This window comes from Sparus aurata, chromosome 8, assembly GCF_900880675.1.
Source record: "Sparus aurata chromosome 8, fSpaAur1.1, whole genome shotgun sequence".
Lineage (NCBI taxonomy): Eukaryota > Metazoa > Chordata > Actinopteri > Spariformes > Sparidae > Sparus > Sparus aurata.
Window position 1 is genome coordinate 23,394,389 of NC_044194.1, and position 13,390 is coordinate 23,407,778.

Below are 13,390 nucleotides of genomic sequence, written 5' to 3' on the forward strand. Positions count from 1 at the left end.
CACACCTCACAATGAAGTCAGCAAATTAAAGATTAAGACTACACATAAGCCCCAAGCCAATTTTCTAGGCCTCTGCTCGAAAATTGCACATCCATAGAAAATGAGTATATCTCTGCAACCACAAGGTTTATTTGAATACTTCGAAGTTTGATGTTTAGTTGTTTATTTGAGTAGTGTTTGGGCTGTGTTTGGGTCATAAACATGTTTTTTACACATTGTAGCCCAGCTTCTGCTGTTTAATTTGATATAAAATATGACTATAATCTTTCATAATTAGTGCAGTAGTGGCTCTGTGGTTGTTCTGCATATTTTAAATTCCCCTAATTGGCCGACCTTGGGGTTTGAACAGTTAAAGCAATGTCTCCCAGGAATGAAAGTTTTACTATCATGTTCTTTACTGTATGCGTGCGCTTCGGCCACAGTGTGTCGCTTCGGACTGGCTCGTGTCCTCTCGGCTGTCTCCGCCGCATCTCTTTCCTGAGACTTCATGAAAAACAAACTGCCGAGCCGCCATCCTCTCTCCGGATTTGCTCGCGTGCAGTTCGTCGCGTGCGCTTTAGCTTCGTTGAGAATATCGCTGACTTGAGGAAGTACCGTGAGCGGGTTCCGTGTTCGCGGTTTTCCTGCGGTTCGTGTCGAACTCGGCTGGTCTCGGACCCCGCTCTGCCCCGCGGCTGCTCGTTCACATTCGGCTCTTGTCGTTCGGCGGAAGAATGGACGAGGCGGACTCGGCCACGAAGGCACTCGGGCTGGATGAACCGCCCATCGGCATGCAGACGGTTGACGGCTCGGATACCGAGTCGGAGGCCGAAGTCACTACGATGGCCGTGATGGCCGAACCGGGAAACATCGACATGGGAGCCGAGTCCTTGCCGAACCCAGACGAGGCTGAGGCGGCATTCGCAGGCAAGGCGGGCTGCAGCTAGCAGCAGCAGGCCGCTGCTGAGCGGGGCGGCGCTCAAACATGGAGTGTGATTATAATGTCTGTTAGGGAGCTTCACTCCATGTTTAAACAGGGACGAAACAGGCGCCTGCTTAATCTATTACTTCTGATCGATGAACGTAGATCAGTAACTATTTTCATTTGAAACTGCTCAGCTCCTCAGTAAGTTTGTCGACCATCGTTGGTGGTGCACAACAATAACCCTGATGGCAAACCCCGCTTATTGTTGTGCATGTTAAAGACTTTTAGCGTCTTCGCAGCATAAACCTCATATATATACAGCGCTTGTACCCCTCTTACTAAAAAAGCACTTGGCAATGACACATTCAAGGTTCAACATGTTTATTGTCACTTCTGTTGTACAAGTAGGCTACACCGAAATACAGAAAGGTCAAAGTAAACACAATGTTTACAAGAAATAGTGATGATGAAGATGAAGATGACGATGATGATGATAATTATAAAAAGAAAGAAAGAAAGAGAACATACACAATTTCTTTACAGAATGAAATATAGGACAGCAGGGATGAGGTGCATGTCTGTATGTCTGGATGCAAAGGCAACAAAGTCTTGTTTGTGTGCAGAAAGCATAAACGAAATATAAATGCAATATAGCAAAAAGCATGACGTCAGCGATACTTGCAGTTTAATATAAGTAGTTGAACAAAAGCACTGAGAACAATGGAAAGAGCTAAACCCATTTGAACTATGTTTAAACCAAATAAGATTACTACACTTATGTAGGATGTCATTTAAATATCAGCTATACATTAGCAGCATATTTGTGTTTTCAGGGATCTTAGCTGTGATATTTTATCTTTACATTACAGGAGAACTGTAGTAGCTATGGTTCAGTACATGCTCTGATGTTAAGATGTATGCAGTGATAACATATTTGAATCTCTTGTTTTTGTTCAGAGGTGACGGCTGTGTCGGTGGGAGATGTTCAGGCTGCAGAGGATAACGTTTTTACTACTACTGTTGCCACATCAGGAAGTCTACCCGAACACATGCTGGTACATTAGATCCCCACACACTGCCGTCTGCTGGCAGACAGAGTCAGCTCAGCTTTCTCCCGTGCTGCACAATCTCTTTGAGTGTATTTATTGTGTGTGTGTCACAGAGTGGGAGGACAACCCTTCAGCTGGGTGAAGGTCTCAATTCCCAGAAAGCCACTTTGATCGTGGTTCACACTGACGGCAGCATCGTGGAGGCTGCAGGCCTCAAGTCTGCTACTGCCATCGCATCAGGTACGTGTGTGTTACAGTACTGAGATTGGCTGTGTCTGAAGCGTACATACTAAACTGGGGCCCGGTTCTTTTGATGTGGATATGTTTGTATATGTTCACTTGAATAGTAGTTGTAATTATGATTGATTGATGATATGATTATGATTATCACTGAAAAGTCTCTTGCACATTCATTGCACAGTAAAAGCATTGCCAAGCACAATGTAGAACAAAATAAGTCCCAAAACATTGCAGGAATGCACATAAAGTAAGGTTTATTTCTGTGAATTTATTGCCCCCATGCATGCTTAATCACATAATCAGCAATCAGCCAGTTACAGCAGCTCCTCATGGTTTTTATTCTCAACTCATTTGACCTGAGTAAAATAAGGGCGCACTGTTATTCAAGATAACTTAATCCAGGATCCAAAACAATTCTGTAACTTCTGTCAGACAGCTGAATTTGCTGGATCGAGTAAAAACAGGATTATTTGGCTAATGTTAGCCTGAATTAGTTCAACCACGATTGAAGAACAGGGACCAGGCTATTAAAAAACACAAATAAAATCCTGGATTTAAAGGACAGTGAGGTCCCTCAGACTGATTTGTCTATTTGTTTCGTCCTCATCAGGCCCACAGACCCCACCCACCCCCCTGACTCCGCCTCAGGACAAAGACTCCTGTTCCAAGTACAACTGGGACCCGTCGGTCTACAACAACGAGCTGCCGGTCCGCTGCAGGAACACTAGCGGAGTCCTCTACAAGAACCGACTAGGATCAGGTGAACACTTACACCTGTCAGCATTGTTACTGAACTACTTTTGTAGTCGGATCCACAATCAAAAAATAAACTAATTTAAGATGCAGATTGTAAACCTGTTTAATTGAAAAGGTAATCTTAGCAGAATTTTAAGCCCTATGTTCTGACGTTTCTTACTTAAATCTAGCTTGGTAATTGTAGTTGACTATATGTATATTTGATTTTTTTTTCATGGAGCCAGATATTTCTGCAAAGTTCATCTTTAGTTCTGATGATTAAATCAAAAGACATCCTATGTCCTTAAAAAACTCTCTTAACTACTCTATTGTACTATAGAGTCATTTTTCTTGTTACTAGCCATACTGCCTGTGTTGTGTTGTGTTCAGGAGGTAAAGGTCGCTGCATCAGACACAACCAGCAGTGGTTCACTCCTACTGAGTTTGAGGGTCTGGCAGGAAGAGCGAGCAGCAAAGACTGGAAGAGGAGCATCAGATACGCTGGAAGACCCCTGCTCTGCCTCATACAGGTACTACATCAATCATACTTCTGTGCTACTACACTGAACTGTTATAGTACTACACGTATTATGTATACAAAGAGCTCCGTCAGTTTGCATGAACTGACATTTAACCTTGTTTCCTACACATGTAGGAGCGTATCCTGAACCCCCACGCTGCCTCTTGTACCTGTGCAGCCTGCTGTGATGACCTGACAGGGGTGAGTCAGCAGGGACGGTACCAGTCTAAGAGAACCTGAGTGCTGTCTTTTATTAAACTGGGAGATTAAAATTTATTTTGCATAGTTTCTGGCAGTCTGTGGTCTGAGTTCAGTGGACTGAACATCTAGTGACAGATGATGACTGATGAGGGGAAAAAAATCTCAATTTATTGAAACTTTTGTGAAACTTTTTTTGTCATTTTAATGATGCATGATGAAAGTTTTCAAGTCAAAATACTTACTGTAATTTAGGATTTAGTGTTTTGCCTGATGAAGACTGGAGGGGCATCTTAGCCAAATGTTTAGTTTTTCTTCTTTTACACGGCCACAGAACATTACAGGAAAGATCTGAGGGGCCAAATCATACAAATTTCTTCCTTCCCAGCGGTGATGAAAGAAGCCACAGGCCATTGAGACCATTTTTGGCCTCATTCTGAAATCCAAAATGAAGAATTCAGCTTCTTGATCATGATTAGTTGGGTTTGAAGCTCTGATTGGGTTATGGTGTTGGTTCACCTGATCACACATCACATTTACTCTGAGGATTTTCTGGTATTCTGTATATTGTTATGATCTGATGCTGTTTGTGTTCTCCAGTCATTCTGTGTTTATCTTCTTCGCTTCTTCTCTGTCTTCAGTGTCCAAAGGACACAGAGGCCCTTGTTGCAGAAAACATCAGTATGGTAAATGTATTAACTTTTTTTGTTGTTGTAACCTGTGAGCTATTTTCTTACTCATTACCTGGTATAAAGAAGGAATTTCATCCCTCTGTCTCCTCTCTGCTCCGTTCAGACTGGTCCGGTCCGCCTCTTTGTCCCATACAAGAGACGAAAGAAGGACACTGATCCCCCGGTCACTCTCCCCAAAAAGGAACTTCCTGCCACCAAAAACATCACACTGGCTCCAGGGACCACATGTACGTCAGGTGACCTCAGTCTGATGTATGGTTGGAGGAGCAGCGAAGAAAAAGCTAGTTTGTGTATGATAAATCATTTTATTTCAAAAGCAAAATTATACTCCATGTAACAGATTAAACAGTTTTATTTACTTGACCTTTGACCACTTGACCAAATGACCCTAAAATTATAGTGACATCATCCTTTAAAGTACTTCTAGATTAAATAACAATTAAGTGTTAAGCATATTGTCCATTCAGTAGTTGGTGCCCTCTCTATGAGACATGATCAGTCATTGAAAGTTATTGAAAGTCCTCGAGATTCCTTCAGATCTGTAATGTGAATGTTTAAACATTGACTTCATATCTAAACATGTCTAACATGTCTGTCTTCCACCAACAGTCACAGTGTCTCCATCAGGACAGTTTACAACCTCTGGCACCTTAACCTTTGACAGGACTCAACCGGGCGACGCCGCTGCCACCGCGGCTGCCATAATCTCAGAAGGCTCAGCTCAGAGCGAGGTGTATGCCAGCACAGCAGGTATCCTCCTTCCCAGTTATCATACTGTCTATCAGATTTTAAAATAAACAGAATATGAAGCTGTTGGATCAGCAGGGGAACAGTAGGGGGCAGTGAAGTCCAGAACAATCACAATATATTTTATGAAACCCAGCAGACAGACTGTTTGGACAGATGAGACACTTGATTCAGGACAGAAGCACACAGCTGTGGTTGGTGGAGTTAATGAATAAGCAGCATTAACATCCCGAAGAGAAAGAACCTAATGACCTGGGGACTCCATATAAAGAGAAGCCAAGAAAATCTTACTGTGTAATTGTTGTTTTATTGTAAGAATACCTGCACTTTACAGAAGTACGGGGAAGGAACAAAGCATGGGGACTTGTTGCATTCAGACGAAGTCTTTAGTGGAATAGCCATGAAGGTTGTTCAAAACAGGAACGTTTTTGTATTTTTCTTATTTTCACTTTTGGAAAGATGTAAGCATACATCTTTTATCACTTTCTCATTCTTTGACTACAGCATTTTTAATAATTAGATGTATAAAACTTAAAAATCCCCCGTTCATTTATGCAACATTTATTTAACCACAAACCATTTCCTCCAAATCTTAATTGAAGCAGTTATATTTTTATTGACACTTGAGGTTAGAGGGTTATTTGTGCAATTTACAGCCTTAGTTCTCTCAGAATCTCTATAATATTCAAGCAGAATTGGTATTTTAACTGAATTATCCCTAACTGAATTGATATTGCTTTGAATCTGAAATTAAATCGAGAACTTGTGATTCATAAGCAAATCAATTTGGGAAAAAATGGCGATGCACAGTTTGAGTTGTCTTTGATAGGCTTTATATTCTAGCATCTTTTTAAGGAGGAATATTGTATGTGAAAGTGAATAAAAATACATTTAAAGCTGTTTATGATAATATTTGACCAGAAAATGCTCAGAAAACATACTTTTTGCTGAAAAGTCATTAAAACCTCAGCCGTAAAACAGGACAGCCTGTAGCCTGAGAGACAAAAAACCCAGGACAAAATGCTTGTTAACAAAAAACACTTGTTAGCATTGACTAGTCGTACAGTATAAAGGTTATTGAAGGCCACTCAGACAAGCGCACCAACATTTTAGTGAGAAAATCAACCTGAAACAGTGAAGATTACGCCATTTATACAAACTTTATAAATGTTATCATAATTCTACAAAGTGACATGATTCTTCCGAAGTCACATAGCAGCGTCTTTTTTAGATAATTACTGAGAAATACTCCAGCAGATTAGTGGGAAAGTAAGGGTCCAGTAGGATTGAATATTATCTGAACACAGATGAGATCAACATGTCTCCATTTACCTGTGAGGGCACATACATCTTTTCCCCAGAACAGGTAAAAGGCAGTCTGAGATGGATGTGCAGTTATTTTTGGACTCGTCTGTTCTCAGCGGAGCTCCGAGCTGTCAGTGGAATATATTGTGTATGTAGGTCAGGAGTAAATGTATGGGGGATGCACAGACACAGTGACCTGGATCTGTACAGACCACCTGCCCGGTTCGATTCTACATACTTCGCCTCTACATTAAATAGCTGAAGGACTGACGTAAGCCTCAGAAACATGTAGACCAGGTCTTCTAATGGAGCTACCTTCAATTCCTGGCCATATCCAACGTATTGCACCTTTCCAGGCACAAAATAACCCCTCTACATCTTTCTTCATCTCTCTCAGTCCTGACAGCATTACCAGCGCTGGCCGTGGTTCCTCAGCCGGTTCAGGCCAAGATGACCGTGTCAGCGGCAGCGTCCCCGTCTGCGGGGTTGGTGAGCGGGCTGGAGGTCTCGCCTGTAGGGGGTGCAGGGCCAGTGGTCAGTGAGGGGCAGAAGAACACCTGGCTATACCTTGAGGAGCTGGCAAACACACTGCTCAACAACGTCCAGCAGCTGAAGGCTCTGATCGAACAGGCCAAAAATTCCCCAGGGGACACGGCTGGGGTCAAAGGTCAGGGAGGCAGGAAGGAGGTAAGTCCACACCAAGACTCGCACACACACACTGACATACATAGTGTCAGATTTAGACACCAAGCATCAACCAGCAAGTACATTGTAGCACATGATTAGACTTAAAAAGTAATAGACAATAATTTTGTGTGTGTGTGTGTCAGTGTGGTCTCAACCAGTCTTTTCAGAACCAGATTTCATTTCAGCAGGCAGAGGACTCGGAGGTCAAGAGGAACTCCGAAATCACAGAGATCATCATTAATGTATGGGAAACACACACACACACACACACACACACACACTCCTAAAAATATTGTGTAATGTCTTGAAAATTCTTCAAATTGCATTCTCCTGTTCTGCAGCAGATGTGTGTGAACTGTGGCCGTGTGGCCATGAGTGAGTGCACGGGCTGTCACAAGGTCAACTACTGCTCCACCTTCTGTCAGAAGAAGGTAAGACTTACCTGAACGATCCTCTGGACTAAACTCATGTTTATCTTTTAATTGAAACAGAATACATGAACACAAGTTTGATTCTAAAATCTCCAATTTGACTATGAACTCTCATGGGAACAAATAGGAGACGTGTTTGAAGGTATGTTAATTAAACTATATAGAAAACTGTACTTTAAATTTAAGTAGTTACCAAGATTATGTATGAAAAGCTATGAATGCATAGGCAGCATGTGTTCTCTACATCTTGCTCAGAGTCAATAGCTATTATGCCATGGTCATTTATGCGCATTTTGAAGAATCTCGTCAAAAAAAGGTTGACAGAAACAGCAATATTTAGAAAAAAATATCCTTGTGACTTCTAACGCAGCTCGTCCCCAGAAGGCCCAACATAATCAAGTTAGGGCTGTAACGATACACCAAACTCACGATTCGGTTTGTATCACGATTTTTGACCCACGGTTAGATACAAACCTCGATTTTTTAGAATAAAATTAAACATTTTATTTATGTAACATTTTAATAACTTCTGTATATGAAACTTGTCTGATAGTATCAGAGGCGCAGTACTGGGAAACTGAACCAGTGTGAATGGATGAGCCAGCTGCGCATATGGAGGGGGTGTCGTACAGTCTGATGACTGCACAGGTCCCTCACTCAACTTAATAAACAGAAATGTCCCACAAAGCAACGTTACAGAACCAAACAAAAGTAACGTAGTAACTGTAACTGTCTTTGGCAACTTATATGAGGAAAAAGATACTACAAATATATAGGAGAAGTGTCCGTCCTCCCGCCTGTCCTACCGACTCCTCGCAACATTTCTGCCCGAAAAACAGTGTCTGTCACCGGCAAAAAACTTTTAACTCACCGAGTGTTCGTGATGAGAAAAAAAACTCTGCGACCGTCAGCCTTCCGGACCGAGACTACAGTGAACTTTCAGAAAACAGCCTCCGTCCCGCGAGATTGACAGGGGGGTACACGTTACCGTCACCTCTCTTTAGGCTTTCTGTGTGAATTCACGGCAGAGATCTTTCGCTCTGTGTGAATCACCATCGGCGGAGAATTGCGTCTTCTCCTGGTTCTTCTTCACTCCGGTGGTGCTTTGCTCTGAGTGAACGACCATCGGCGGAGAATTGGTGAACCACCTGTGGTGTTAATGCGGCGTCTCTGTGTGAAAGGGGCTACTTATTGTTACTCATAGGGCTGGATCTGGACAGGAACTTGTGTCGCGATTCTGCCTTCTCACACCGCGAGACAGGTTCGTGCATCTGAGTGTCGCGATTTCGGTTTTGTTACGTGTGTCGTTACAGTCCTAAATCAATTATTTATAATTACAATTTATTGAACAAGGAAAACGCATTTAGTAACCAAAAAGGTGAGCCGGCAAAAAAGAAATTAAAGGAAGGGGAGACACCCAGACCAACCCACAAAGGGTCGTAGGACCTGGGCTCTCCCCTCTAACCCAGGGCCACACAAACTACAACTAAAAAACAAAGCCGCGAAAAACAAGGGCTACTGGGCTCACCAAACACTCCATAAACTAAAGAGACAAAGCTGACACATTTTAGACCAGGTAGGAAATACTTGTAGTTGCAGCTCAGGGTGGAAGCAGCAGACAGACAGACAGACAGACCCTGAATCAAATTAGGGCCACCTGGAAGGAAGCACAAACAAAGGTTCATTTGAAACTCTGGTCCTACATCTCACCTCCAGCAGGGGGGGAGCATGTAACACCCGTACCACCAACTTCTGATCAATAAATGAATTTATTTTCTCAAAATAAGGTCACCAGTTTTCTCGTTTCATAGACTATCTCCGCCGGCACTTCATTTTGTTGACTGCAAACAGGTTCGGATACGTTTGGAGTGGTCCTGAATGTGAGCTGAAATAAAAGTAGGACCGAAATGTGTCTCTCTGAGAGTTTTGGGCCAGTTAGGACTGATTTCCTGCTGTGAGATGCTCAACATATGCAGGTTCTTATTTAATGATGACAGTATAATGAAATGTATGACTTTAAACAATCTGTAAAAGAGAATCTGTGAACCGAATCTCAGATCAGTTTGGTTTTTTTTTACTGCAGGACTGGAAGGATCATCAGCACACCTGCTGTCAGTCAGCAGGAGGTGTGGCTATTCAGGAGGAAGAGCCAATCACAGCCATGGACATGGACAAAGTGAAATGAAGGTGCAGCAGGCCCCACCTACAGTCTGCATGAAGACAGGAGCAGCAAGGTCTTCAAACAGGAGGTCCTCATTCTACAGTAAACATGTCTGTGCTAAAGACTTAAGAGCTTCCTTCTGGGACTTTTATTGTGAAAGTTTCCCCTCAAACGGACATGAAAGGAGTCTCTGAACTCCTGAGAGATGAACTTGTTTTATAAAAACTGATTTCATATTTTTTAAAGAGAAGTTTGGGTAACTACTGAACTGCACATAAAGGTGATCTGAACTGAATCAGTATTTCAGTAATTATCAGCAGTAATTCACCACTACTGTGTCATGATGTTTACAAGATAATGATGTTGAAAAGTTGAGGGCTGCAACTAACCATTATGTTTACGATTCTGTCAGTTAATTTACTAATTAGTTCAGTCACTGATGATAATGATGATCTATATTTTGTACCGTCTTTCAAGGACTGTTATCTCTCTGTTGTTTTATGAAACATTATTTTGCTGCCATTTTAACTCCTGATAAACAGATTTAAACCTCCAGACACCGGCCTGGAAAAATAAAGGTCAAACACATCAATAAAATAAAAGATGTTATTAAATTATATCCTCCCCATCCTGTCCAGTACTTACAGATGACTTATACATGATTTGTTGTCTGTTTTAAATGGTATTATGATATGTTTCTATTATTATTATTATTATTATTATTATTATTATTATTATGAGTCTTAAAGAATGTATAGCTTTGATAGCGTTTTGTTGTCTGAATCAAGAGTACTGACATTTTGAAGGGTTTTCTTCCAGCTAAAATGTTTTTATTCTCCGATAAGACAAAGTCTACATCTTTTATGTCTTTGTACGAGAATATCTTTTGAACAAGATTTGAAAAAGTTATAATTTTTCCAGACTTTAAAGCTCCGTAGTTTTCTGTTTTTATTTGAGATTCAAACTGAGAAGCTCAGATGGACTGAAACCAAAAACTCAAAAGCAGAGCTGGCAAAATTAAATCATTCAATTAGATGAGTCAAATGTAATGTTCCATGGTGCATGATGCATGTCAACCCTGCCAGAAACCAGAGCAGTTGAATGCTGTTCAGTGATTGGTCAGATCGTGTCTCACTTACTGGATTTAATGTTCGACCTTGACAGATTTCAGGGGAATCAAGAAAGAGAGAAGGACATTTGTATTTTACTTAATTTAGAAATTAACCAAGTTCAGGACAGGTTGCACATTTTATTGCGCAGTTTAAATTATTTTAGTTAGTTGCCACTAAAGTTGTCATTAAAATTTGTATTGTTTAAATGAATTAAAGTGGCATGTTTCATTTATTTTGTTTGTTTTCTGTTTAAACTGCATCTGAAAAGGATGAAATACTGTATATCAGCACCCTCTGTGGGGCATGTACTGTTGTAAAGTTTGGCTGTCTCGAAATGATTAAATCTGATTTAAATTTAAATTCTCACAATCATATGATGAGTAAAAACAAAGTGGGCGTTTTTTTCTATGAGATGTCACCACATATTAAGGATCATAAATCAGCTTCCTCACTGAACTATAATTATTACAAACTGGACCTTAAAACAACCATTGTGTTTTCTCTCAGGCTTGTGTCTCTCTGTCCACATTCATCTCCTCAGATGTTTTATTTAATAAGATAATTTATTAATGAAATACAAATTTCAGGTTTATTTTTATCCAACTCTGGTCTCAGAGTGAAAACTCAGCATCATTCCTCCTGCTAGACTCCAGCAGACAGATTTGTGTGTTCTGTTCATCCTTTGCCAGCTTTTATATGCACTTATTGCGTGTTTGGCAGCTGCAGACAGAGTTTGGCTGTTAAATATTTCTGACGGTCACCAGTCAGGTGATCTGTCGGAGCGACTCTTGAGGAATCACCTCAGACATGATGACATTTGATTCTGCTGTGTCTCAGTCCCAGCGGCGCTCAGGTGTCTGCCGCTGCTCAGTGACAGTGAAGTGGACCTCCGCAGGACCAGACATTTCCTACATTAACAGCCAACTGTAAATGTTAGAAACTTTTAACAGATGAAGCTGCAGCATCTTCTAACGTCTCTTTTAACAGATTTGCAATTTTTAAATTCTACCTTAAAATATGAGTCAGGTGCTCAATTGAACGATGAGACAGGTTTTGCTTGTTGTGATCATTCTGCATGCTCACCCAAAAGTAAAAATCATGATCATTATCTTCTCACCCCCCTGCTGGTGGAAATGAGGTAAAGTTTCATAGTCCACAAAACCCTTTCATAGCAAAACAGCATTGCAGGATTCTCTTAAACAACTGAAGTAGTTGGGGACTTGATTATAGGAAAACCAGAATTGATTAGAAAAGACATTATTTTCAGCCTTTTTTAAGATGAGATCTTCACTGTAGCTGTTTGTCTAAAAGCAAAAAGTGTAAGCGCACCCCATCTGAAGTGGGTGCACGAGTTAGACTGTGCCTCGAGAAAGTAAGTAATGTTTAGAACAAAACTAGAAAACTGTGAAAAATGCTCAGTGCGATTTCTCAGAGCCTGGAGGGTCGCTTCAAACAGCTTCTTCTGTCCAACCAACAGTCCCAAACCCCAAAGAATTGTTGTTATTCCTTTTTTGCTTAAAACAAACTGAAATTAATGTATTTTCAAAATAAGAGGTGATTAATTTTCTTTCCATCTACTAATTCACTTATGACAGGCACCTGATTTGTGTGTTGACTGATGGAGGACTGAAGCAGCTGCTGCTCTGCTGACATGCTGTGTACACATTCTGTTGGATGATCAAGTGAGTCTCTTTCAAATGGAAGTCTTTCTAGTTGGAAATTCTCTCTTTCTGCAACTCAAAATGCTGAAGTTCAGCTAAACTTGTCGAGTAATTGCTTTGGATATTCTCCCCATCTTTTCAATTTGAAGCACATCAAGGAGCTCTTTCTTGCAGCTTAACATTAGGAAGACAAAGGACCCGACCCCTGTATCTATCTAGCGGGAGGACGTCCATCTTGAATGGAGTGCTCCTGGGGCCCTCTTACAATGAGGAGCCAGAGCTGATCAGAGGCCCTCTTCGTCTCCATTAGGATCTGCAGATGATCTAACAGTCTGCGGTAACCGGCGCTGCCGTTGATGCTGCCGTGTGGTGGGAACGGAGCGTGAGGTTGAGAGATAACAATCTTAACAAGCTGCTTAGAGAAGGCTCAGGGAAGGGAGGAAGAGCTGAGCTGGACTCTCTGGAGGCAGTGACAGAGAGGAGGATGCTGTCCATGTTGGTTAGCATCAGGAACAACTCCCACCCACCTGCACGACACGCTGGGAGGTAACAAAGTACAAATACATTATTACTGTAGTTATGTAGATTCTGTAGTTATCTGTTCTTTACTTGAGTATTTTTTTTTACTTCAGTTTTGAAGAAACTTTTTTTTTGTTTTCCTCCCGAAGTTGAATACTAATATATGCACTCTCTGATTATTACAATTTCAAGACAGGCTTGTGAGTTTAGCTTTAATGCATTTGAGGGGGACTGCATTATTTTTGTGTGTGTGTGTGTGTGTGTGTGTGTGTATTGCTGTCAGTCTGCTCGGAGCTCTCAGCCCTTTTGACTCTGACGAAAATCTGCTAAGAAGCTTTTAAAGCTTCACGTCTGTTTGTTGTCTCTGACGTAACATTGTCAAACTTTCATGATCTTTCAGATGACTTTGAGGCTTTGTGGAGGTCCAGA

General features: G+C 41.3%; 1 protein-coding gene across 6 annotated transcripts; it reads left to right on the forward strand.

Annotated features, from left to right (window-relative positions):
- The first annotated feature begins 453 nt into the window (after positions 1-453).
- On the forward strand, positions 454-11,141 carry deaf1 (DEAF1 transcription factor). 6 transcript variants are annotated; one of them, XM_030424867.1, is made up of 13 exons: positions 454-906; positions 1,862-1,959; positions 2,067-2,193; positions 2,804-2,953; positions 3,319-3,458; positions 3,584-3,649; positions 4,288-4,332; positions 4,442-4,628; positions 4,948-5,088; positions 6,788-7,077; positions 7,263-7,319; positions 7,422-7,508; positions 9,592-11,141. In XM_030424867.1, exons 1-13 carry the CDS (start codon positions 714-716, stop codon positions 9,691-9,693), a joined length of 1,683 nt encoding a protein of 560 aa, XP_030280727.1. In that variant the 5' UTR covers positions 454-713; the 3' UTR covers positions 9,694-11,141. The 6 variants fall into 6 exon arrangements, with proteins under 6 accessions (XP_030280727.1, XP_030280726.1, XP_030280725.1 ...); XM_030424866.1 differs by having other exon boundaries at positions 455-906; positions 7,419-7,508; XM_030424865.1 differs by having other exon boundaries at positions 457-906; positions 7,221-7,319.
- Positions 11,142-13,390: the final 2,249 nt, after the last annotated feature.

Excerpts from the sequence above, each read along its gene's own strand:
- deaf1 (XM_030424864.1), top strand. The coding sequence starts at position 714 with ATGGACGAGGCGGACTCGGCCACGAAGGCACTCGGGCTGGATGAACCG. Across the intron at positions 3,459-3,583 it reads CCCTGCTCTGCCTCATACAG|GAGCGTATCCTGAACCCCCA; the intron begins GTACTACATCAA and ends CTACACATGTAG. Across the intron at positions 4,333-4,441 it reads TTGCAGAAAACATCAGTATG|ACTGGTCCGGTCCGCCTCTT; the intron begins GTAAATGTATTA and ends TGCTCCGTTCAG.